A 27,185-nucleotide genomic window follows, 5' to 3' on the forward strand; every position below is an offset into this window, starting at 1 on the left:
CACGCTGCTAGGTGGTGCCATGTGGGTCCGCTCTGACTCCACACTCCCCTGACATTAGTTCCTTTCTTTCTGAAATTTCAGACACTGACCCTGAGCTGTGCACCCAGCTTTGTTAGTTTTCAGACGACTTTCCAAACTACTTCATCAGTGTGCTAGGAAACGATGTCCCTACCCAAAACGACATATTTCAAGCCACGCAGCAACTACAGCAAGCAGATCTTGGTCCTACAACCTTACAAGGTGTCTTCGGTGTCTGGGCTCAGGCCAGAACCCTAAGTCATGCTATAAGTGTGCTTTTATGCAGCCAAAAGCACTCCAAGACCAGAAGGGAAAGCTATATACTAAAGAACAAAAGAAGTAGTAGCCATGACTTCACAAAGGTCCGACTCATGAGGCTGTATCCATGATCACTAAACTTTGCACTCAAGATTCGACCCCTTCATGTTACTTTTGACTTCAAAGAAAAGACGCAAGAGAGTCACAGTGTTAGTCGCACCCCTTGGAGGTCTCTGGCCAAGGAAACGATTCCTTAGCTTGTGTTCATGTGTCCCGAATTTCACTGGTTGTCATCAACCCTGCAGCAGATAGGGGCATTTTCTGTGCACTTTCAGCTCCCAGTAGTGTGCTTTTGGGCACCAGAAGGGCTCACAGTTGTGTTACCACCGGTGGCAAGTCTATTGCTGGCAGTCTGGTTACTACGGACGAGTCTATCCCCAACAATCTTTTCCCAATAGGACCCTTTAACTGGCCACCACAAACTTGTGTACAGGCTTCTTCTCTGGCCCGAAGATACATGCTGCTCCTTGCTACACCAGCCTGGTATTGACAGCCCCGGAAGAGGATCCAGTGCTGATGCAAATGTAAGGCCCAGAACCGACATCATGCCACAAATGTACAATACAGCAACTGGCCATCATGCAACCTGACTCTGTGCCTCCGCCATGTCGCACCTATCAGCTGAGGCTCCGTTACCATTGTGGTTCTGAGACTGATGCTGTGCCAGAGCAGAGGGCACCCCAAGATGAGGATGATGGTGATGCCTTGCTCCCCCTTACTACATTATTTCTTATACATTGATTTACAAATGCCAGTGGGCTTGACACCTTGCCTGAGGGAGAGCTTAACTCACCTCTTGGTAAGAGTTCCTTCTTTGCAGTCGTGGTAGCTGAGGCACTAGAACTACAGCTGCCATCTGTTAGGACCAAAATGAATGCCCTCACGGGGATCTTGGGGTCTAGCTAGCTACATCTGTGCCCTTGCTACCCTTTAACACTGCCCACACTGATACTTTTTTGTTTACTTCAGAGCCTTGTTCATGCCCACATGATAAACTGCAGGAGGCCAGACATCATAGGAGGCTTGTTTTTGCCTGCCTGTTCAAACTGCAGGTGGACAGATGTCACAGAACCGGTGGCTGGTGACCTGCATTTTCACCCCAAGCACCCCACCCTAGAGAGCCTTGTCATGCCCGCCTCGGCCAGTAAGATGAATGCTAACTCAATTTCAACCACTCGTCTGTGCAGAGAATCCAAGGGTATTGAAGCTACCGGCAAGTGCATGTTTTTTTCAGCAAGTCTAGCATTACAACATTGAATGCTGTTTGTTTGCTGGGTTGTTAAACACATGCCTCGTATGATATGGCCAGTGAGATCTTGCCGGCAGTATCAAAGGCCCTTAGGGCCCATTTGGTTCATATGGTTCATGATGGACAGGACACGGCCAAGGATGTTACCTGCGCAGGTCTGGATACTATGGATTGCCAAGGAATTACAGTATATACTAGTGTTGTACTTTGTAGACACCCCTGGTTGCGTTCCACAGGATTGTCTGGTGGGGTATCGGCCTCCTTCATGTTTAGGACCCTGTGATGGGTCCCACCTTTTCAGTGAGAAAGCACACTCTGCTTTAAAGTGCTTTAAGGACAGTAAAACTATTGTGTACTCTTTCGAGCTGTGGGCACTTGCTAAACAGTTCCTGCATCGATTCACAAAGTTTAGAGGCTATTCAAGAGGGTTAGTGTATAGACAGAGACAGCTTTCCCAACTAGTGCTGCAAGCACCTCATTCCTTTTGAGGCCTTGATGTGGGTCTGGCAGGCAATGTGCAGGCCTGCAGAGCATTTTCCATTTTCTGTTCCCCTGCCACAATTGCCACTAAACCACTTTAGTTTTCCCGTAGAGGTGCATGCCCAACTGTTGGGGGACAAGATTTGACTCCTCGCTAGTTGGCGATCCATCACATCAGACAGATGGATCTTTAAAAAAAAGTTCAAAATGGCAATGCCCAACCTTTTCTTTATTCCCCATTTTTTATTTCTCCAACGCCAAAGCGGATATCCCACAATCACCTGTCCATTGTGTTCCAGGAGGTACAACTGTTGCTCTCCAGAGGTGCAATCAAGAGGATTCCAGAATCAGGAAAATGAGGGGGGAGTTCTAAGGAAGAACAGGACATCATGCTTACTTTAAACCTCCTGCCTCAGAATGCCTTCCTGGGAAAAGACAAATTCGAAATTTTCATGCTGACCAAGATGCTCTTTGCTCTGGACCCAGGTGACCGGATGATGTCCTAGGACACCTACTTTTGTATACCTGCATGCAGTCTCAGAGGCATTATCTGCGGTTCAAGGTAAGCCAGGAGCATTTTCAGTTTGTTGTGCTCCCTTTTGTCTCACCAGTGCCCCTCCGGTGTTCAGAAGATATGCCTGTGGTCATGGCCCATCTTCAGAGGTTGGGGAAATCAATATTTGCTGTCATCTCCGGATGACCGCAAACATCTTGATATCTTTTGGGTTCACAATCAATGAGCATAAGTCTCACCTGACTTCTTTGCAAGGCTTCCATTCACTGGAGCATTCTGGAACACAGTGGAGTTCAGTGCTTTCCCTGCCACAACAAGAACAAGACTTTTGGGCTATGATCCTGATGTTTCAGGCTCTATCTTGAATCGCTTTAATAGCAGCTGGGAGGCATCTTGGCCTCTTAGCCTCCTGCATCCTCCCCATTAGCTAGACCATATGATACATGCAGACTCTGCAACGGAATTTGAAGTTCTAATGGACCCAACATCAAGGTAATCTGACCAATGCCATATGGCCGCAGAGGCGACCGCTCAGGATTTGAAGCAGTAGCTGCTCAAATGCAGTTGGTCCATCAGCAGGTCCCTGTCCCTTCTGCATCCAGAGCTGACCATGGTGATGGATGTGTCATTGCTGTGTTGGGGAGGTCATTTTTTTAGCAAGTGGGGATAAGGGGACCTTCCTCTCCAATGCAGGGATGGCTCCACATCAGTCTCCTGGAGTTGCGGGCCATTCGTCTGGTGGCCTTCCTGCTGTTTATCAAGGAGAGGCTGGTGTAGGTTTTGATGGACAACTCTACTGTCATGCAGCACTGCAATAAGCAAATCTGAGTGGGGTCCTGGGTCCGAGGTCAGGAGACTCTCTACCTCTAGAGGTGGGAGGAATGTCCGAGCATTTTCTTGATCATGAATCACATGGCAGGGTCCATAAAAGCCAGAGTGGACGAACTGAGCAGGTGGTGTCTGGCAGATCAAGATTGGTGTCTGCATCCAGGGGTGATGCAGGACATCTTCCAATAGTGGTAAACACCCTTGCTAGGTGTTTTTGCCACTGTAGAGAACATGTAGTATTGAAGGTTTTGTGAAGTGGAGTTTCCACTAGAACACTTGTTAAGAGAGAATTTCTGGCTAGAATGGAGCATCAGACTCAAGTTTGCCCTTCCAATTCTGGTCTCTTCTCCTACGAGTTCTGAAAAAGATCAGGAATGACTGGGCCCAGATAATCGGGCGGCTCTGGATTGAGACAGGAGTGTGTGATACCTAGACTCTCTGGTCATGAGCAGCTGTCCTCTTCCTGAGGGCCTCCTATCTCAGTAAAAGGGCAGGGTATTCAATTTAGATAGTCTTTCTTATGCTAATATGTCAGCTCTGTTGCATGAGTGAACTTCAGGTACTTTCAGTGCATTTGCCCAACACCACTCATTTTCACTGACAACTTGATTCTGAGGGCACGAGCTGAATTCTTGCCAAAATACATGGCTCCGTTCCACAGTGGTCAGTCCATCACCCTGCAGTGTTCTTTAATCCCCTCACATCTTGAAAGAGGAGAGGCTCCGTCTGCTGGGCCTTAAAATGGCTTCAAGATTTAACGTTGATAGTACCAAGGACCATTGAATGACAGTCAACTATTTGTGGAGTTCTCTGTCTGGAGCGAAGAAAAAACAGTTATGCAGAACAGGAGTCTGTAAAGGTGGATATTCCTCTGCATTAGGATTTGCTAAGCACTGGCTAAGAAGCAGCCTCTGAAAGACCATTCCACCAGGCTAAGGCTATTACCGTTGTGCTGGCACACAGAGTGCCTGTCCTTTACATCTGCTAGGCTGCGACTTGGGCTTCAGTGAACATGTTGACAAAGCAGTAGTGCTTTTAAAGCCAGGGCCAGCTCGAAGGATATTTTGCCTGGTCAGTGCTGCATAACCTTTGGTCTGAGTCCACACCACAGGCCATCCACCTGGCGAGGTACTGCTTAGTATTTGTCTGGTGTGGAATATGTAACTACAAGTATCTATCAGAAGAACAAGTTACTTATCTTTGGTAATGGTCTTTCTGGTAGAAACACTATTTAACTGCTGATTCCTCATCACCCTAACACCTCGCCATTCTGTGGACTGGCCCCCTCTTTTTAACATCTAAAAACATCTCAATTTAGGAATTGATAAACTGATAAAAACAATTCTTGATGCTCTGTGGAAAGGGAAGAACATGAAACTGATGTCAGCATGTCAGGGGTAGCAATTATGTGCAGCTCCCTGAACTGTGTTGGAGTATTCACTAGAGAGCGTTACTGAAGGTATGTAACTTGTTGTTTAAGTCTTACATCGTGGATCCGTAGGCCCTGAAAATAATTATACAATACAACTTTTTGCATTTCCTTTTTGGAAGCAGTAAATGGTTTACTCTCTGATCAGTAGCTGTCCATGGGCAGACAGCAGGTGCAATTTAACCCCCTAATTAAAATTCCAGGCATTCACATTTTATGTCCATATGAAAATGTTATGTTTAATGCTACTAATAACTGTATTTGTTTTATTGTCTGTCGAATTTTAAGCAAAAATGTGCATTGCACAGGTGCCACCTTATGCCCAATGAATGGCATTAGCCTTTAGCGCACACAACGGCTGTAATTAATAAATCCTGACTGATGAACACCGCCACCAAGGCCTTCGGCAGTCCCAAACGCCGTTTGGACCACACAGGTATAGCCACCTGCCTTGATGAGGGGTGGCCCCTGCTCACTGTATCCTTGTCCGCATCCCAGGGTACTGCCCCCCAAACGCCAAGTTGCCTGAGGGGTACAGCCCCGTGCTCACCCCCAGGTGAACTGTGTGCCCTAGTCCCTAAGCTGGTGTGTACATTCCTTGGTTGGCTCAGGACTGCCGGACCCTAATGTTGGTGCTGTTCTGAGGAGTCTGGTTTGGAGGCAGGTGGGCAGTGACAAAATGATAATAAAACAATTTTATTATTTAATTTATTGCTGACTGTCTGACAGCTTGGAATGTGGAATGCAAGGGGGAGGCTGCGGGCTAGGCCATAGGGAGGAGGAGCGTCGGGCACTGTAAAGTGCACATGTCGGTTTGGCCTGGCGTCTTAGTCCGGCCCAGATCAGCAGGTGCACTTACATTTCTCCAACCCGGCTGTGTTACACAGCCGGATTGAGAAATGACACAGGCTCCCTGTGCCTGAGCGAGTGTCAAACCAGCCCGCTCAGGCCAGTCCCGGCGCTGCTCTCATGCTTGCTTTAGCATGAGAGCAGCGTCTGGATTGGGAGCCTGTGGGGACTGCCGAAAGAGAGGGAGCGGCCGGAAGCTGGAGGACTGGGAGCAGCAGTTGCAAGTACATATATATATAAATATATATATATATTTAAAAAATTATGTATAACCCCCACCCGACACCCCCCTCCACCACCCTTGATTGGCAGTAACAGCCACTGATCGGGGGACCCCTCTGGTGACTAGGGGTGAACTTAGGATTAGAGATGCCGTTCCCCAAGAAGTAATGGTTGGGTGGGTGGGAATATTCGCCATCCTGAGTGGTCGCCGCTGTCAGTGCTCTGCTCCTAAAAGGCAGAGCGGAAGTGACGTGCCTACAGCGTGACTCGTGGACATCCTGTCACACCGCATCTCGCAAGGTGGCAGGAAGTCACCACGAAAGCTGGAAGTCGCCGGAAGGGGTCAGGCTCACGGTGGTTGCAGGTCCTAAGGGGATGGAGCTCTGTCTCTTGGTAAACTTATGTTTGCAGTCAGGTTAGAAACATACCAGTCTCCATCTGCAGCAAATTTAGTAATTCGACTTGATATTCCCAATTGCAGACTTCCAGTGCTTCATTTTGATATTTTTCAGAGTACATTGCTTTGGTCTGATTACTCAGTGGTAGGCATCGGTTAGAATACCCCAACCCGGGTGAATAAAAAAAAAAAAAATAGCCATTTGTATCAAATTGGAAGTCTGCTGTGGCATATGTTGTTCTAAAATGTCTGCATTTTACCTGTGAGATAATTTTTTCAGGGGTGGTGTATTTGAGCAATGCTGGGTGTTGGTCTGTGCTATAGAATGAAGGGTTTCTGGAAATTATTAATTAGGCCTCAAATTGTAGAAAAGCTCATACGTTGAAAACCTGTTATATGGTATGCATTGCATTCACTAGTTATTGTATTGTAGGATTCACTTATGCACATAATGGAACATATCATTTTCTTCCACGCCAATTCTGTTTTTGTGAGGAACGTTGATGGTCAATTAGTGATCATTGTTTCCACCATCACTAATCGTGAGGCACACAGAAGACCCACATGAAACTCAGTGTACCAGCTTCAGTGGACCAATCAACATATAATCTTTGTGTACCTGCAGTGATGCACCTTGAGCTAAGGCATCAGTGACTGGGCATCTGTGAGCACACTAGCCTCTCTCTGTAGAGGGTCCACTCCATCATGGTTATGTGGCGGTCCTTTTTGGATCATGCTTGAGAAGGTCTTACTTTCATTTACCCATAAAGGGCCCTCTGTCCTTATTATTTCCACCGATAAGAACTGTAGACATTTACAGAGGCATGTCTTTTAAAAGCCTGTGACCATTGCAAGACTTGTGTTGTATGCATAGCCCTTAGAATTATGTGCCAGGGGTAGACCAAATTATGTGGCAGGAAAAACCAAATCAAGTGCCATAATGCAGCACATTTTGTGGCAGTATTACTTAATTTGTCATGTTTACAAATGTTGACACTGGGGCAAAGGTTTCACCTCATTAGTACCAGTTTAACGCCGAAATACAGCAACAAGCAACTGAAAGGTTACCAATCAATCAGCCTTTATGAATGGGAGTATGTCGCTTTTTTGTAAATTTTTATTTGTTTGAGCTAAAAACTAAATATTTATTATTTTAAATTATGCAGCAGTTGATGGCTTAGGTAGCAAAAGCGGCAAAATCATAGTTATGCAGAAAGTGTTGTGAATGCAGAATCTCTATATTCCAGTGGCCCTAGTTATAAGGATGCCTTTTACCACAATTGCCGGTCTTCTCTTTGTAAAAACCCTAAGTGGTAACTCGTTCTGGTAATATCAACAACATTTAATGAGCTTGGGTAGCTGGCACAATAAATGAATGTTCCTGGACGAACAGTAGTCGCTTTGCCTCGTAAGGTTAATGCGCGATTTATACCACAAGATGACTGAAGCTTGTAGCGCCAACAGATTCTGAACTCTCACCTGTTTTTCCCTGTACAGTCCCGGAAAGGGAGTGACCCGGAGAAGGAGAAGAAAGGCCTGGAGAGCAGGGCAGACAGCATCGGAAGCGGCCGTGCTATCCCAATTAAACAGGTAAGCTCCCCCGCCCGCCGCCCGACGGTGTCCCCCCGCGCGGCTGTAATTGGAGGCCCCTACACCTCGGCTCCGGCAGCGCCTTGTGATGGCTGCGCCAGGCGCTCGGCGGACTCCGTTTGATGCGACGGCGCGATGAATGTGCAAGTCGCTCACTTGACATCAATTAGAGGCAGCGCCTGTGTGTATGAAAATGGGATCATTAGAATAGGGCGCGAGGGGTGGGGTGAAAGGAGGGCGAGGGGAGGAGAGCCTTGCAATGTGACAACAGCCCCTAATGAAGTGCGCTCGGCCGGCCTGCACACGGAGCGCAGCGCCCGAGCGCGCTTCAAAGCCTGCCTTTGTAGAGGGCGCTTTGATTGGGCCAATCGCTGCCGCGGCCGATGGGGGTAAAAACCGGCTTCTGCTCGGGAGCCCCTCGCGAGAGAGGGAACGGGGCTCGTCTGCTGAGGGGAGAAAGCCGCCAGGCAATTAGCGCGGATAATCCGCGACCCCGTGTCAGCTGCGCGCCCCGCGCTTGTAATTTGCTAATGAAGGACGTGTACCTTTGATTAGGTTCACCGTGTCGCGCCGCATGAGTGCGTTTTCGCCCATAATGTGCAACTTTCATTAGACCCGCTTGTGACGCCGCAAATTCTGATGTTGTTGCGAGTCCCACTCATCTCCACTTAAGTGTCTCAGCTCACATGGGGTGCTTTGTAACAAAAAGCATCCCTCCTAAATGGGGGACGTCTTCAGGCCCCTCGTGAGTGGTTTTCATGACGAAGTGATTAAACGTGAGCTTTGCTTCGTTTATGGGGAGGCTTAGCTCTGTGGACAGTTTTACGCCTTCCGAAGTACTTATGAGAAAGTAAGGGAAAAGGGGTTACCGCCTTTCCAAAAGAAATATACCGGCAATTTGTTGTACTTTTAAGAGTCTGCAAAGGACGGGGCATGATGCTAAACAGGACTATAAATGATTTCGAATGTATTGATTTGACACATTACTTTTCTGTCTGTATTTATTTGTTAGCCAGGGATAGTTAAAGCAGCTCTAGAACATATTTAAAAGTGTTTTCTATTTATATTCGCTATTCAGAAATGCCAGCTCTAGGTGATTTTGCTTATTTTTGTGCCAGCCGGACAACAAAATAGAAAGCCAGCCAGGTGGTATCCCTAAACGGAATCGCACACTCTTGATTCTGGGACTTGACACTGAGATGAAGAAGAAATGTCCCTCCTCAGCCCTCCTGTCCTCTTAGAGTCTTGTTATGTATTAAACGTAGCTAATGTGGACCTGCACCTCAGTAGTCAGCCGCACTAATTATTCCAGTGTGAAGATATTGCACTTCAGAGGAGTCGATTGAAAGCAGTCTTCATTTTTTTATATCTGAGAATTCTAGAGCACCGTAATCTATTGACACGAGGCTTTTACAAGAATAAGGTGATAGAGCGCGAGGCAGTACATTTCATAGTCTGATATGTGATAATATCTACGTGTGGGACCTCTCCAATTAAAAACACACAGCTGGTATAACTTGGTCTACAATAACCAAGTATGTCGATCTTTTAGACGTAAAACCACAAAATGAACAAAAGTGCATTAAAGAGAAAGTAGCCACCCAGTTGCACACTGTAGCTGCTGGGCCCTTCAAAACAAAAACAGAAAAATTTGCATTTTTATTTGTGTTTATGAATAAAGTGAAATGGGTTATGGTAGCAAAAAAGTAGTGGGTGGAGGGGGGAGAAGTAAACTGCAGATGGTTGGGCAGGGAGCAACGGCAACTTGGGGGCAATGGAGGAGCGTGGGGTGTGGGGAGGCCTTTGGAAAACAAAAAAGTTTGGGATGGTTAGAGGAAGTAACAGGTGATCTGGAGGGTAAAGGCGTTATAGATGTTAGAGTGATGTGCTGGAGTTTGAGTGGAAGCAGCGTGCGATAAGGGGGACAATAAAACACATCCACTGCCATGGGGCGCTGAAAGAAAAGTCCCCTGAATGTAAGTTGTGGAATTGTGCAAGTCATACATTCAAAAACTGATAGAGAAGCTATACCCCAGGTGTAGGACAAACACAAGGAGGGCAAGGAATGGCATCAAATAACAAGCAAATGAGAATGGCAAGAAAGACCTCCAACGGTAAGCAGAGGGATGGTCCAAAGCTCACTGTAAGTATTGGTATTGTGTGCAATAGGTCTTTGACAACAGACAACTAAAAGTTGCCTGCAGGCGAGACCTAAAGACTGACTGTGCCAACCGAGGAGCTGCTGCTTGCGAGCGGGAGGGACTTGCACTGTGTGGCACCGCAGCGCTTTCCGGATTAATGTTTCATTGCTGTGGAGAATTGTACATGCATAATCACTTGATTGTGGTGGGAGTTCACTGGCTCCTATGGTGCCATTTGCATAAATCTTGTTAAGTCAATGGCGGTTAATGAACTACAAATGAGCCCGCGAAGGTGACATGCCACAGACCGCGGGTGGCAGATGGCAGCTCTGTTTTGGGGGCAGCAGCTGTACTCTCACTTACGCACTCTGATCCCCTTGCTGCTATTGCACGTACACACAATACAAGAGACCCCTTCACTGCTATCACCGTTTCTAGTATCCTAGCTTTTAGTTGTATTGCTTAAAAAGTCCCTTTATCAGGTGCCCATTTTGAGAAATCTGCAATTTAAAGAGTTCCCATACCTCAGAATGTTCTTTTAATTGTGGTCAGACTTTGATCAGATGGAGTTTAAGAAATATTTCCTAGTTTAAAGGAGAAGGGAAACATTGGCAATTTCAGAAATGTGACAAAGCAGGTGAAAAATATATGTACAGTTGGATAATATATTTGCTGTATATTTTTGAGTTTTCTTGCTTTGCAAAATAGCAAACATGTTTTTGCATTATTTTTTAATCGTTTTGAGTTCCATAGTTGGGCAACATTGTGTCCTATACAGCTGTAGATTGCACCTTGGCATTTGAGCCAGACACAGCAGTTATGGTGGGAATAAATGGGCGCAGTGCATTGTGTCAGGTTGATCTCAAGGGCCTCTTGTTAGGCACTCAGTGTCTGATGTCAGGGGGTGGATGTACATGAAATGGTATCAGGTGTGTTGAATGTCTTGGCTCGGTGTGGAGTGGGCAGCAGGGATGCATAGCCTTTTGTCAGTGTCGGAAGCCTGCTACCTGTAGCTCTCAAGACCATGTAGGAAATGTCTTTACTTAGGATAACTGTTAAGTAAAGCAGCCACTGATGTGAGTGCTCCCACCGAAAGTACTGCAAAAGTTCACCTGTGAAGGAACTGCTTAGGTTGCTGTGAGTGTTGCACAGCATTTACAGTTCAAGATGTTTCCTATGCTTCACCACGGTCATTGCTAAAATATTGTGTGCTGGTCCCGTGTTTATTTTTAGTTTGATTAGTGTGCTGAAGTGGAATAATTACAGAGGTAGTTGTGTGCAGTAAAAATGCGCTTAGTGAGTAAATTGTTATATGTGCTGGCACTGTATTTATTGCTTAGCCTTTCGGGTTGAAACTTTAAAGCACTGCATTTACTGCTTGGGGTGTTGTACTTTGCACTGCAGGTAATGATCAGTACAATTTTAGTGCCTTGATCTGACATGACTTTTAATGCTCTGTTCGTTGTGTGCCCTGGGACTGCATTTATTGGCTGCTTTATTTTCTGACTTGAAAATGTATTAGTCAGAGTTGTATGTTTTAGTACCGGCTCTGCAATTTCTGCTCAAGATGGTGGTATTAGCATAGAACATAATGCCATATGTGCAAGTTCTTGCTCCCCGTTCACAGCTCTGTTCCGTAAGGGTCTTTATTGCAAAGGGTGAGGTTGTTGCACTCTTGATTGTTATGACACTGCAGTTACTGCTCAGGCAGATCACAGCCCAGTCACTGCATTTACTGCTCAAATTTGTGTGTGTACTGGCACTGCATTTCTCCATTAGGGGTTTGGTGTTCGAATTGTGCATACTGCTCTGATTGTAGGTTCTTGCAGCGCTTAGCGATGTGTGTGAGGTTATTGGGTTTGTTGCTCAACTTAATATTGTTGCATCAAGCTTGTGACTCAGATTGCATGTCCTGCTAGATAATTTACTGTTCATAGTTGTGTGTATGTATATTCTATATTGCATTTTCACAATTCTGGAACATTTGAGGAATCCAAGCGCTGTAAGGAGCAGCATTCCCCCAGCCAAATACTGGTTGCTGCATTGTCCTCATTTTTCATGATAAAGTACAGGAAATTAGCAAACATCTCGATGCCACAATATACAGTTTGGAGGAGATAATTCTTAACAATGAGAATGAGTCCACCCCCTATTATTTAGCCCCCAGGGCTTTTTTGCCATTGTTCCAATATTGGACAAAAAATGCGCCTCTGTCCCCCACCCAGTGAGGGGGTGTCCAGTGATTGACGTTCATGCCGGCACAACCCTGGAAACACTTGGAATGCTTCTGGGTAGTGTGACCATATCACTCATGTCGGCCCGCCCATAAAAGGGGCCAAGAGGCGGGTAGTGTGTCTTTCGCTCCTGCTTGCTGCATCACACTCTGGGACGCTGCTGCATTTAGCGCAATTTCGTAGCGCAAAATGTGAATTTAGCACCATGAAAATAACGCTATACATTGAGAGTAAGTTGGGGGGGTGAATGCTATCCCCAGAGCACATTTAATGAGTGTGCGTGGCTGCTTGTGCGTGCTATTCTTGTTCTGTTGCATTTAGCGCTATTTCTTGGTTCAAATGCATCCTTGCGTCCATATTTAGTAGGAGGGGACATTTTTGTCCTGATTAATAGTACTGAATGCAGAATCGCTCTTTTTTTTGCATAATTCTGGTTAATGTCACTAAATTCTGAGATAATTCAATGTGATCACATGATTTATGCTACACAGAATTACCTGAGTTACACCCATCCCATTTCATGTTTCAAGTGTAATTTATGTTCTTGATTCCTCAGAAGTCTAAGGTCAAAACACATTTTTCTTTCTCCCCTTATTGAATTCTTTCCAGGCTTTTCTGAAACTCAGCGTTTGCTAAATGTGCTCCACCTTATGGTTTGTTTTCCTCTTCTCATTTCATATGGAGCCTGTCACAGCTCATTGGAGATCTCCAACTTTCTGTAATGTTTGGGTTCATTTTGTCATATTGCTGTAGACCACACTTTCTTTCATTAGTACTTATCTGTTTCCCCGCTGTGTCACAGCAGCCAGTGTGTTTGTTTGTGAATTTGTGTTTTTATGTTCTTGTCAAAATTAGGTATTCACTTCCTTTGATACGTTGGGTTGGGACCGTCCTTGAAAGAAAAGCTTTTTTTTCTTGAAAATTATGTTTACCTCCATATTATTTTCTTCATTGTTCTTATTAAAGAATGTGATAGAAGGTTTTTGTTTGTAACTTAAAAACTATTTATTTACTTGTTTTAAATACCATTACCATTGTTCTTTATGGTAGATTCAGAGCACTGTGAGGCACTAAGCTGCCTAAATGTTAATAAAAGTGGTTGTTCAATAGTCTTACTGAGCATCTTGCTTTAAAGAGAACATCTCGGAAGGTGTTTTTTTTCTTCACATGCCACTTTCTGCTGTTGTCTGCTTTTTCTTCTAAGAGTGATCTCTGGATTTTGTTTTTGTGAGAAGGAAGGATGTCTTGTATTGAGGATTCTTCAAAAGGGACGTTTGGTGGAGTTCTGCAGCACAGAACTAGGTCTCTACAATGTTTCCTAAAATGTGTCTTTTGGACACATCTTTTCAAACGTCCTTTGCATTTCACCCTGGTCCTGAGAATGGTTTTAACAAAGGGACAACCTTGTTCTTTGATGAAGGGAACAGTTCCATTTTTTACTTCAGACGGTTGGGCCCCTTTAGTTATTTAGGGCCGGCCTGCTTTGGCCACTGAAATGGGAATTTACCACTTAGTGGCAGCAGATGTCGACTAGGACATTTGTTTTCTGAAATGTTCATTTTAACAGTATAGGCTATGACCAACTTTGGCTCCATTTACTCTAATGGAGTGGGGTAGAGCATTCCTTCAATGGAGCCATCTGTGAAGTCTTAGATTAGTAAAAACACATAGGTTTTCCTCTGGTCTATATCTCATTTGCTTTAAGCTTCATTGCTATGTCTGTACATCTGCTCAGTGGGGGAGTTTACTGTTTCTTTGAAGATCCCTGGTAGATGTGGTAGTAGACCAGCCTCAGGCTCTTTGGTAGATATTGGTAGCTTTGTAGTGACAGTTTCTGCCTTTGTTTTATGACATTTTTGTATTTGTAGTACTGGATGAAACTACGAGCACGGCCAACTACGCAGTTGATTACACTTTTTCCAAAGGTTCAAATGGCTTGAAGAAACTCCTATTTGTGGCTGACTGGTTTATTTTTATTTTTTTTATTAGATGAGACTTGCCACTGGTGGACGCATTGCAGGTTGTTGAAAGTGATAAGAAGATGACATCTTGGTCAGTGCTACCTAGGCTCGGTTCCAATACTTATTTTGACGCTTTTCTGGTATTTTATTTTAATGGATTTCCCTAGAAAGGATTTGCAAATTGGAGACTCACTTGGGTTAAAACAAGAATGGTGCTAGGTGGAAGAATGCCCTGCACAGATGGATAGCTCTGTCATTATGTAGTTTTGGGTAATTATTAGAATCCACCCAGAGTGCATGTGGTGAAGGAGATTATAAATAACAAGTGCCCCAGGTATGCTGATGCATTTAGTCTTGTACATCTAACATACATTGGTAATTGAGGCAATTGAATACTCAGTGTGAGGTTCGAAGCTGGTGCTACATAGGCAGAAGACACCTGTAGTAAATGAACAAGTGGATCTCTTTTAAAGAGTGTGTCTGTAGATTTATTGGTGTTAACACTTGGTGACGGGTATTCTTTTGTGTTGGTCATTCATAGATTTGCATTCTTTAGGACAATGTTTTATTTAACGTGGTGTGCCGCATTGTAGATTGTATTTGCCTTGCATTTCTGACTGACACTATATGTAATTGTATTGTAACTGTGACTATCACATTGCAAAGGCATGCAAGTTGAAATATGTAAAGAAAAGACCTTTGTAAGGAGGGAGGAGAGAATTGCACTGTCAGGTAAACAGCATGTGGGTGAGTTTAAATTATTTGTAATTTGGCCATGACTAAATGTGCGTTAATTGTGTTTTTTCCACCGTAACCCACCAATTGACTTGGTTAGATGTTTGAGAGTGATCTACAAAATGTAGCATTTAACTAGCCTTTTATTAGGACGGAATATTTTCTGATTGAATGCTGTAGAATAAATAATTAGTTGATGGTGGCCATATCATCCATGAATCCTCCTTGGAAGGGTGCTATTATCGGATTCTGCCATAGCCAGTATTCCATTTGTCAAGGCATTTCTTAAGTTAATATCTGCCTCCTCACATAGAGGATCCAGTTGTTTAGTGTACGTTCTAAATTAGTCTTTTTGTATGTAGATCTAATGTTGCAGGTGTGCCAAATTCAGCATCAGACAAGTTACTCTTTACAGATTTAGAAGATTTTTTGTAAAGTTGGCATGCACCATTTCAAGAGATTAATGTCTCTCCAGATGTTTTCAACTTGTATGATTACAGATGCAGCATTGGGTGCAACTAAATATCTGAGGGATTGGGCTAACATTACACTTGCTGTCTGTCATATTCCAGGCAACTCTTGTAGTATAGTGGGAAACTGGGAGAGCGATGGAGTTTAAGAGAAATGTTGTGTATTGATTACTGGAAAAATAGCAAAGCACAATGTTCTAATAAAAATATTGTTTAATGGTCCGGTTTGGTATGCGTTACTGGCTACAATTTTGTAAATAAGACCATGAAGAGGGCGGTAATGATCTAGGTGAATGGGACCAGAAGCTAGAATGGCATAGGAGAAGAGATATGGAATAAAAGTGAAAGGGCGTGAGGTTGATGGCATCAATCAAGTCCTCATTGATTTTTTTTTTGTCCTGGATAGTTTGGGAAATGAATATTAACGTTGAGACAGGGTACTTGGGTACCTGTAGCATCTAGGTTGGTTTGTAAAGTCTTGTGGCATTTTAGTCTCATGATAAAACATGTATGCTTAGCTTGTCCTGTAGGTGGGAACTGGAAGCTGATAACCAAAATATGAACTTGGAGTGCAGAGCCCAGAACCTTAGAGAACTGACTTCACTGTGCATTTTGCCACAGGGCCCAATGCCGCTCTACCCACGAGCACATTTCGAGAGTGTGAGCGGCTGCTTTTGCTTGCTATCCTCGTTCTGTTGTGTTTAGCGGTAATTTTTGTGAAAAAAATCATCCATTTTGGGTGGGAGGGGTTATTTTTGCACTAAGAACTAGTACTAAACGCAGAATTACGTGCATAATTCTGGGTAATTTCACTGAATTCTTAGGTATTTCAACGTAATTACGCTACAAAGAATTATCCTACACAAAATTACACGAGTTATGCCCAAACCATATCATTGGTGTGAGCAGTAGTGATGATCTAATGCTGTATCCTACTGGATGTCATATGTTTGTAACTGGGGTTTGTTGATTTAAAAGAAGTGATAATAAAATAGTAAAACAGGCTTTTATCCTAAGATGGCAGTGGTCCTCCAGATATGGGGCCACTTGTTTGAAGGTTATGCCACTCATTTGAAGATGACCAAAGTAAAGATGACCAAAGATGACCTCGCTCACACAACATGATAATCCCTGCTTAGGGAATATTTTGCCTCTTGCCCCAAAATATGTTGCCTCTTATTCATTTAGTTGGGGTTTCTGGACCAGAAAGGCCACTGATCTTGAGGAGGCAACCTTTGTAAGACTGCATTGCTTGTCCATATTTGCCTCTTCTTCTCCTGATGGTCTTGCCCGCTAACGAGCATGCATTTCCTCTGTGTGGGCGTGCTCCTGCAGCGGCGCGAGGCGCCTCCGTCCCTGCGTCAGGTACCCTGGGAGCCATTGCTCACTCTCCGACCTCATTTGGCAGAGCGCGTGTTGACCGAATTGCTGCTGTGCTGATTACTAGCTCTTCTCGTGCGGCCTCAGTTAGCTCATTGCGAGCTGGTAATCAGAGAGCTACCAGTGTCATTAAGGATCTCTCAGCACTTGGATACAGTGGTAACGAACTGTGAAGAAAATAGCATTCTATAGCCAATCAAAAAGAGATACTTGTAAACTCATTTCAGGCGACGGAGTGTGTCAGAGCGCGCGCCCAATGAGGCTCATTGCAGGAGAAATTAAAGATACACTTAGATGCTAACAGGCAATCGGGAAATTACTTCCTGAATTAGTACTTAATTGATTTGGTAATTCCCTTGGCCCTGTGCAGTCTCTCTTTGTTACTCTCTCCCCCGCTCATCCTCGCTCATCATTCTCTCTTCTGTGCGCCCCTTTATCACTGTCCATTGAGTTCACTTTTCTCGTCCTTTTTTTCCTGTTCATCTGCTCTTTTCTTTCTTTCTACAGCTCTGTTTTTCATATGTCTCAAACCCTACTCTCATTATCTCTTTTCCTACTCCCCACTTATTGCTTTTCTTTCCTGCCCCTACCCCAGTTCTCTGCATTTATTTTCTTCCTTTTTCTTTCTATTCCTTCCTCCACCCATTGCCCTTTCACTCACTCTTGCCTCTCCTGTCCTACATTCTGTGCCCGTCCTCTTCCCTTTCTTTCAACGTATCTCCTGCGTTTTCCTTCTTTTCTCCCGCTGTTTACCCTCGTCCCTTATTTCTCTTCCCACTCTTCCAGTCATTCCCTTTTCCCTTTGCTTTACTTTTTCTCTTCTCTTCTTCATACTCGTCTTCCGGAATGGCTTTTACCACTCTGCCATACCTGTATGCATCTCTGCATCTTCTAATTTCAGTTACGACCCCCTCCAGCTGGCACCTGCAGGCACTAGGAGTGCAAAATAATAAAGATGGCAAATTGAAAAATATGGCATTAACCCCTTCACTGCCAGGCCTTTTTCCCTGCAGGGATGGGCACTTTCTAGGCAATTTGAGGACGTTTGCACTTAGCTCCCCATAACCTTTTGTCCACATAAGGTATCCATGACAAATTTGCGTCCTTTTACTGGGAATTCTAAAGGTACCCAGGGTTTGTGGATTTCCCCTGATGGGACCGAGAATTAGCACACAAATATGATTGCATTTTGGGGAAAAAGGTGCTGCTGAATAAAGCATCACATTTTTTTCCTGCAAGTGGCATCAACAAAGGGTTTCCAGTGCTAAAATCACGATGTTTCCAGATTTCAGGAACAGGCAGAGTTCAATAAGAAAACCAATTTTTTCAGCACAGTTTTTCCATTTTACTGGGAGATAGCCCACTATTCCTATTTTTTGTGCTTTTAGCCTCCGTCCAATTAGTGGTAGAAATTGGTTTCAAACCAATGGTGGATCCCGGAAAGCTATACATTTCTTTCTAAAAAGTAGACAAAATTCTGAATTCAGCAAGGCATCATTTGTGTAGGACTTTCAAGGATTTCCTATAGAAAGTAACAGTTTGAAATAAAAATAAAATCGAAATTGAGGTGAAAAAACAGCCATTTGTGCCTATGCTTTTATCTGTAACTGCTTCTGTCTATGGCAGATTTTCAAAAGCAATATACTGTTACGTCCGCTGGACCCTTCTGGTTGGAGGGATATAAAGGCCTTAAAGGTTCACCAAGAACCCTAGCTATCCAAAGACAATAACCGAGCTGCCCCTTAGAATGGTTTTTCATTGTGTACCGGGTATATAGAAATACATTTGGTAAAAGTTAAAGAATGAAAAATAGGTTTCAAGGAAACCTGTGTTTTTCCGAAATGGGCACAAGATATGTAGCTTAGAAGCAGTGGTCATTTACACATCTCTGAATTTGTGGGTACCCAACTAGCATGTTTGATGGCATTTCTCAAAATGACTTCTTTCTTACACACTGTCTTACATTTGGAAGGCGCAACTGCAGAGAAAAACGTTTGATAATAACACTTGTTCTACTATTCTGTGTTCCCCTAAGTCTCCCAGTAAAAATGGTACCTCATTTGTGTGGGTAGGCCTAGTGCACGCAACAGGAAACGGCCTAAAACGCAACGTGGACACATCACATCTTTCCACTGGAAAATGACAATTTTTTTGCAATGTGACTAGGTATGGATTTTGGGCTATAGCTCAGCCGGCAGCTAGGGAAACCTAGCAAACCTATCCATTTTTGAAAAATAGACACCCAAGGGAATCCAGGATGGGGTGACTTGTGTGGCTCTCACCAGGTTCTATTACCGGGAATCCCTTGCAAACTCAACATTTGTCTAAAAAACACATTTACCTCACATTTCTGTGATGGAAAGTTCTGGAATCTGTGGGGACCCACAAACTTCCCTCCACTCAGCACTCCCCCACGTCTTAGAACAAAAATGGTACCTCACTTGTGTAGGCCTAGTACCCGCAGCACGAAACAGCCCAAAACACAATGTGGCCATATCACAATTTTCCATCCAAAACTTACCCTTTTGTCCTATGTGCCTAGCTGCGGATTTTGGGCCCTAGATCAGCCGAAACCTAGCAAACCTGTACATGTTTGAAGACATGACACCCTGTGGACTCCAAGATGGGGTGACATGTGGCTCCCACTAGGTTCTGTTGCCCAGAATCCCTTGCAAACCTCAATTTCTCTAAAAACACATTTACCTCACATTTCTGTGGTTGAAAGTTTTGGAATCCAAATTTCCTAGTGTTCCCCCCCCCAGGTCTCCTGATAAAAATGCTACCCCACTTGTGTGGCTGGGCCGAGTGCCTGCGACAGGGAAGGGCCCCAAATGTATTGTGGACACATCAAAATTATCCATCTGTTTTTGCAAGGGGGCACCTTTATTTTAGGTCCCGGCTCAACGGCTATCTAGGGAAAACTACCAAACCCAGACAATTCTGAAAACTAGACACCAGTGGGAGTCCAGAGAGGTGTGGCTTGTGTGGATCCCCCATTTTCTTACCCAAAATCCCCTGCAAACCTCATATTTAGATAAAAAATAATTTGCCTCACATTTGTGTGGGATCACCACGTCGCACAGATTTACAAATTTTCCACCCCCCGTGTTTCTCTCGGTCTCCAGATTAAAAAAAAATATATATATATATACCTCACTTGTGTAAGTGGGCCAAGTGTCTGCAACAGTGAAGGGCCAAAAATGTGTTGAAATTGAGGGGGAGCAATCGCAGGTCGAATAGGGCAGTTTTTTCCCATACGTTTGTAGTCTAACTCTGCTTTGGGTACCCACACAAGCAAGGCCGCGTTTTTATTAGTACAGATGGGGCAATGCTGGGTGGTAGGAATTTTGTGGATTTCTGCAGATTCTGGAAGTTTCTATCACAGACATGAAGGAAAAATATGTGATGTCAGGCAAAGTTAGAGGTTTGAAGGGCATTGTGGGTAGGAAAATGGTGTGGGGTGCATGTGAAGCATACCACCCTGGACTCACCCAAATGCTTGTTTTTCAGAAGTGTCTGGGTCTGGTAGGTTTTTCCCAGTGGCAGCCTACCCAAGTCCAAAAAGTGCAGCCGCTAAACCATTGCAAGTGGGACGATATTGGGAGTTAGCCAAGCTCTCTTTACCCATATGTAAAATCAAAACTTAGAAGTCCTCCTGCTTGCCCTTGGGATGAGATGCTTTAGTCCGCAAGGGGGGTGTGGTGGGGGGTGGGGGGTAGAAAGACAGTTGCTCCCTTCAGTTCAGGTGGGGGCATACCCGTGCCCATGGTGGTAGCCAGCCACCACCCGTCTATTACTTTGTTTTTTAATTCCCTGCCGTCTAGAGGAGCTCATCAGTGGTAATTACCTCCATCTTCCCCCAAATACTGTCATCATCATTTATTTGGGGTGGGGCATAGCCATACCCATGGGGGTGCAGCCCTCAGCCTTCTTTTTTTTGGAAAAAAGCTATTCCCTGGCATCTAGTGAGCTTTCTACCACACTCCCTGGGGGGTGAGGGTTGGCAAATCAGGGGTATTTACCAGGGGAGGGGGACAGAAAGACTTTGGTCCTCATTTATATGGGTGGAGATATTGCCATAGCCAAGTTGGGCAGCCCCCCCTTTATTATTAAAAGAAAAAGAGAAATCTGTGGTGTCTAGTGGGCTTTCTGACTGCCCCCCCCCCCCGAAACTCCCAGGGCAGATACTGGGTAATAAACCCCATCTGCTTTCCTGGGGCAGAAAGGCTGTGCGTATTACAGGAGGGGGTGGGGTGAGGGCGCTGCCGCACCCACTCTGGGCAGCCCCTAACCCTTAGACTTTTCTAAGAAAAAAGAAAAGAAAAAAATCCCTGGTGTCTAGTGGGCTTTCTGTCCCCCGCTTGGGAGCAGATCAGGGGTAATTACCCTATCAGCCCCCGGAGGGGGAGGCGGGGCAGAAATACTTTGGTCCTCCCCTTCTTTCTATTAAACAAAACAAATCCCTGCTAGTGTCTAGTGGGGTTTGGTGTGAGACTTTCTATTTTTTTTTTATGGGGCAGAAAGACCGATTATGCCACAAAACTAATGGGGGGAACAAAGGCCCTTGCCCAAGGGGCTGCTTCCTATTCCCTGGTGTCTAGTGGATGGATCCTGCTTACGGATCGCCCTCCCTGGGTGATCCCCAAGCAGAAATCCACTATGGAGGGGTACCTTTGGAAAGGGGAGATTCCTCCCCTTTCAAATAATACCTATCCCATCTGCCTCAGTGCCCGAGGGGCTGAGAGTGCCCCCTGAGCACCGAGGCAGTGAAGGTGAAATGAGCCGATTGGCTCATTTCACTTTCGATTTCAGTGAAATGACGTCAGCGCGCTGCGTGCGCTCATCATCATTTCACTGAAACCAAAAGAAGCCTCCGAGGATGGGGAAGCTTTTCTCCCTCTCACGAGGCTGTTTCTTTGAGAAGGGAATCCGTCTAGTGCCCGCACTGTAGGGATTTCCAGTACCATGTGTGCAGATGGACGGGAGCTGTTCGACACACACGACTCCCAGCACTGTGACCCATCGAAGGGGTTAAAAACAAATCCTACATGTAAATAGACATGTTCGTAAACTGCCTCACACAGTAAAACAGTGTCCATTTATGTTGTGCATGCCACAAATGGGTTTGTTTATGGTTGCTTGAATTACTCTAGCTATTACTATCACAGGTAACTTTTACCGATTTTTGTAGTCCGTATGCGGATGTAAGGCTGAGCCTACCCTGCCGGATTGAAACCTGTGGCCTCTTTTCTAAGCACTGATTTTCTCTCCCGTGTTACAGTCCAACAGACACACATACACACAACACCGTTTTTTACTCCATTGTTTGTGCTTCTTACCACTGTCCTAAATCCTTTTTTCCCTCATGACAAGAGACACGTACACAATATGGTCTTAAAAGAACTGACTATGTCTGATTCATTCTGAAATCTCGTGTGACTCCAGTTTTAGGAGTCAGCAGTGATTTTATTTCCGTTCTAGGTCTAACTGCCATTAGACGAAGACACCCTGGTTTCAAGGCTTCACTGGGAGCTAAAAGCAATCTTGAAAATGTTTTCAGTTAGCCAGTGTTACAGCGGGATTCAAACTTTCCCTAGGGTTCTGCTAGTTCTTCTATATTGGAAGATTGCGCCAAACAAGTTTTTTTTAAGACACCTTTTTAAATTTGTCTAGAAAGCCATAGGTTGTAAATGATTTTTACAAGAGAGGCTACTTTTTATATTGTACTTTCTAATTCTGCTGCGTTTCCTATGAGCATTTTCGTCTCAGCAGCAAACTAGCTTATCTTAAAATATTAAATTGGTTTTGCACAGTGGTGGGTCCCCATTTACTCCTCTTCCATCCTTTGGTCTTCTTTTAACCATGAGAATATTTATTAAATGTCTTTCATGCCCAGGGTCTGTGATTGTATGTGTGTTGGAGGAGGTGATGGTAACATTTTTGCTTTATAAGTCTTCCTAGGACACCTTGGCACAAGAAAAATATGGTCAGTTTTAGAGTTGCCCCATCCTGCTTCACTGCTGAAAACAGCAGACAGTGATGTACTGACACACTGCCTTGAGGATAGCAATGTACTCTAGAGGTGTGCAACAATATTCCAGGAAAGTCACGTTCATGCCAGAATTCAGAGATGTTCACATGGTATTCTATTGAAGCATTTTGCCTGGGATGGATTAGCATAGATAAAGCTACATTGGGGTAAATTATATAATTGATGGCTATTCTGGAAATGTGGAATGGGTCTGCCCGTCTAAGCCCAAAGTCTGACACGCTTAGCTTACTTCATCATGTCTAGGCCAGGTCAGAATTGATTTAACTGTTGAAAGACCTACTAATGGATGCTGGTGTGAGTGCACCTACCAGCAATATTCAACATAGTCTTTCATACTATCTCGCTGGACAGCAAGATACGTAGTGGGGAAATGGATTGCACCTTTCCTCTCTTGTCACAAGCTGCTGGTTTTCTCCTGTTACACTCAACAATTTCCAGATTTTTGCTGAGACCATTTGTGAGAAAGTAGCCTCTTTCTAGCCTTGTTACCCCCACATTTGACCTGTTTGTGAGTGTATGTCAGGGTGTTTTCACTGCCTCACTGGGATCCTGCTAGCCAGGGCCCAGTGCTCATAGTGAAGACCCTATGTTTTCAGTATATTTGTTATGTGTCACTGGGACCCTGCTAGTCAGGACCCCAGTGCTCATAAGTTTGTGACCTATATGTATGTGTTCCCTGTGTGATGCCTAGCTGTCTCACTGAGGCTCTGCTAACCAGAACCTCAGTGGTTATGCTCTCTCTGTACAAATTGTCACTAACAGGCTAGTGACCAATTTCACCAATTTACATTGGCATACTGGAACACCCTTATAATTCCCTAGTATATGGTACTGAGGTACCCAGGGTATTGGGGTTCCAGGAGATCCCTATGGGCTGCAGCATTTCTTTTGCCACCCATAGGGAGCTCTGACAATTCTTACACAGGCCTGCCACTGCAGCCTGAGTGAAATAACGTCCACGTTATTTCACAGCCATTTACCACTGCACTTAAGTAACTTATAGGTCACCTATATGTCTAACCTTTACCTGGTAAAGGTTGGGTGCTAAGTTACTTAGTGTGTGGGCACCCTGGCACTAGCCAAGGTGCCCCCACATTGTTCAGGGCAAATTCCCCAAACTTTGTGAGTGCGGGGACACCATTACACATGTGCACTATACATAGGTCACTACCTATGTATAGCTTCACAATGGTAACTCCGAACATGGCCATGTAACATGTCTAAGATCATGGAATTACCCCCCCCCAATGCCATCCTGGTATTGGGGAGACAATCCCATGATCCCCCGGGTCTCTAGCACAGACCCAGGTACTGCCAAACTGCCTTTCCTGGGGTTTCACTGCAGCTGCTGCTGCTGCCAACCCCTCAGACAGGTTTCTGCCCTCCTGGGGTCCAGCCAGGCTTGGCCCAGGAAGGCAGAGCAAAGGACTTCCTCAGAGAGAGGGTGTTACACCCTCTCCCTTTGGAAAAAGGTGTTAGGGCTGGGGAGGAGTAGCCTCCCCCAGCCTCTGGAAATGCTTTCATGGGCACAGATGGTGCCCATTTCTGCATAAGCCAGTCTACACCGGTTCAGGGATCCCCCAGCCCTGCTCTGGCGTGAAACTGGACAAAGGAAAGGAGAGTGACCACTCCCCTGACCTGCACCTCCCCTGTGAGGTGCCCAGAGCACCTCCAGTGTGCTCCAGACCTCTGCCATCTTTGAAACAGAGGTGCTGCTGGCACACTGGACTGCTCTGAGTGGCCAGGGCCAGCAGGTGACGTCAGAGACTCCTTCTGATAGGCTCCTCTAGGTGTTGCTAGCCTATCCTCTCTCCTAAGTAGCCAAACCTCCTTTTCTGGCTATTTAGGGTCTCTGCTTTGGGGAATTCTTTAGATAACGAATGCAAGAGCTCATCAGAGTTCCTCTGCATCTCTCTCTTCACCTTCTGCCAAGGAATCGACTGCTGACCGCGCTGGAAGCCTGCAAAACTGCAACAGAGTAGCAAAGACGACTACTGCGACCTTGTAACGCTGATCCTGCCGCCTTCTCGACTGTTTTCCTGGTGGTGCATGCTGTGGGGGTATTCTGCCTCCTCTCTGCACTAGAAGCTCCGCAGAAATCTCCCGTGGGTCGACGGAATCTTCCCCCTGCAACCGCAGGCACCAAAAGACTGCATCACCGGTCCTCTGGGTCTCCTCTCAGCACGACGAGCGAGGTCCCTTGAACTCAGCAACTCTGTCCAAGTGACTCCCACAGTCCAGTGACTCTTCAGTCCAAGTTTGGTGGAGGTAAGTCCTTGCCTCCCCACGCTAGACTGCATTGCTGGGAACCGCGTGTTTTGCAGCTACTCCGGCTCCTGTGCACTCTTCCAGGATTTCCTTTGTGCACAGCCAAGCCTGGGTCCCCGGCACTCTAACCTGCAGTGCACGACCTCCTGAGTTGTCCTCTGGTGTCGTGGGACCCTCCTTTGTGACTTCGGGTGAGCTCCGGTTCACTCCACTTCGTAGTGCCTGTTCCGGCACTTCTGCGGGTGCTGCTTGCTTCTGAGTAGGCTCTTTGTCTTGCGGGACGCCCCCTCTGTCTCCTCACGCAATTGGCGACATCCTGGTCCCTCCTGGGCCACAGCAGCATCCAAAAACCCTAACCGCGACCCTTGCAGCTAGCAAGGCTTGTTTGCGGTCTTTCTGCACGGAAACACCTCTGCACGACTCTTCACGACGTGGGACATCCATCCTCCAGAGGGGAAGTTTCTAGCCCTTGTCGTTCTTGCAGAATCCAAGCTTCTACCATCCGGTGGCAGCTTCTTTGCACCCACAGCTGGCATTTCCTGGGCATCTGCCCACTCCCGACTTGATCGTGACTCTTGGACTTGGTCCCCTTGTTCCACAGGTACTCTCGTCTGGAAATCCATTGTTGTTGCATTGCCGGTGTTGGTCTTCCTTGCAGAATTCCCCTATCATGACTTCTGTGCTCTTTGGGGAACTTAGGTGCACTTTGCACCCACTTTTCAGGGTCTTGGGGTGGGCTATTTTACTAACCCTCACTGTTTTCTTACAGTCCCAGCGACCTTCTACAAGGTCACATAGGTTTGGGGTCCATTCGTGGTTCGCATTCCACTTCGAGAGTATATGGTTTGTGTTGCCCCTTTCCCTATGTGCCCCCATTGCATTCTATTGTGACTATACATTGTTTGCACTGTTTTCTATTGCTATTACTGCATATTTTGGTATTGTGTACATATATCTTGTGTATATTTGCTATCCTCATACTGAGGGTACTCACTGAGATACTTTGGCATATTGTCATAAAAATAAAGTACCTTTATTTTTAGTATATCTGTGTATTGTGTTTTCTTATGATATTGTGCATGTGACACTAGTGGTACTGTAGGAGCTTCACTCGTCTCCTAGTTCAGCCTAAGCTGCTCTGCTAAGCTACCTTTTCTATCAGCCTAAGCTGCTAGACACCACTCTACACTAATAAGGGATACCTGGACCTGGTGCAAGGTGTAAGTACCCTTTGGTACCCACTACAAGCCAGGCCAGCCTCCTACACCAGTCGTTTTTTGCGTTAAAAGTTTCTGAATGAATTCATCATTTAACAGTTGACCCCATCCGAAACGGAGATTGTAATGTTTGGCTTGCTTGTCTCTAATATTGATAAGATTTGGCCATCTCAGTCTCGTGCATATCAGGTAAAAGCACTTGTGGTGATAAAGCTGCGGGTGCTGTTTTATTCATATTATCTCCTGCACCACATTTGCTACAAGTGGCCAAGACCCATGGTTTTTAATTTGAAATTTACTAAGATGTTCATGCTTAACAAATACACTACCTCATAGACCAAGGATGTTGCATTCCAGAGTGGACTATGTGAATGGTGTATAATTAGAACTCCCTATCTTTTGGTTTAGACAGCACAATTTTCGGATTATGGTGTCAAAATTGCTCATTAATACGAACCAGCATCTTCACGTTCAAAAAGTGAAACAAGCACGCTACTGTCCACGTAAGGAATCTTTAAAATGTTCTTTGATTTGAGGAAGTCATATATGAGGGCCATTTCTTCTGTCCTAGCATTTCAGCTAAGGTACTCTCTTGAACTTGATTTCTAGCTTGTATGAAACCATCTCACTTTCCGTAAAAGGCAAACAATAATTTTACCCTAAAATCCAATCCTTAATAATTTCATTTTTTGATTTCTTTGCTTGCAAGTGGCAAGAATTTTTTTTTGAATCGCCTGTAATAGAGAAAATATTTGTTTTCTTTCTTGATGTTTATTTCTGACTAAGTTTTTTCCAGATCTAAAATAGTTTTTAAAGTTAGGTTTTGCATTTTT

The 27,185-nt window shown here is 45.0% G+C and overlaps 1 protein-coding gene across 4 annotated transcripts in view; it reads left to right on the forward strand.

Annotated features, from left to right (window-relative positions):
* The window catches only part of AGAP1 (ArfGAP with GTPase domain, ankyrin repeat and PH domain 1), a 942,320-nt gene that overhangs the window by 508,795 nt on the left and 406,340 nt on the right, over positions 1-27,185 (forward strand). For all 4 annotated transcript variants that reach the window (XM_069225552.1, XM_069225553.1, XM_069225550.1 and 1 more), the window contains one exon: positions 7,802-7,894. In XM_069225552.1, coding sequence (XP_069081653.1) covers positions 7,802-7,894 — 93 coding nt within the window. The remainder of the gene's footprint in view (positions 1-7,801; positions 7,895-27,185) is intronic.

Source organism: Pleurodeles waltl, chromosome 3_1 (genome assembly GCF_031143425.1).
Source record: "Pleurodeles waltl isolate 20211129_DDA chromosome 3_1, aPleWal1.hap1.20221129, whole genome shotgun sequence".
In the NCBI taxonomy this organism is placed as follows: domain Eukaryota; kingdom Metazoa; phylum Chordata; class Amphibia; order Caudata; family Salamandridae; genus Pleurodeles; species Pleurodeles waltl.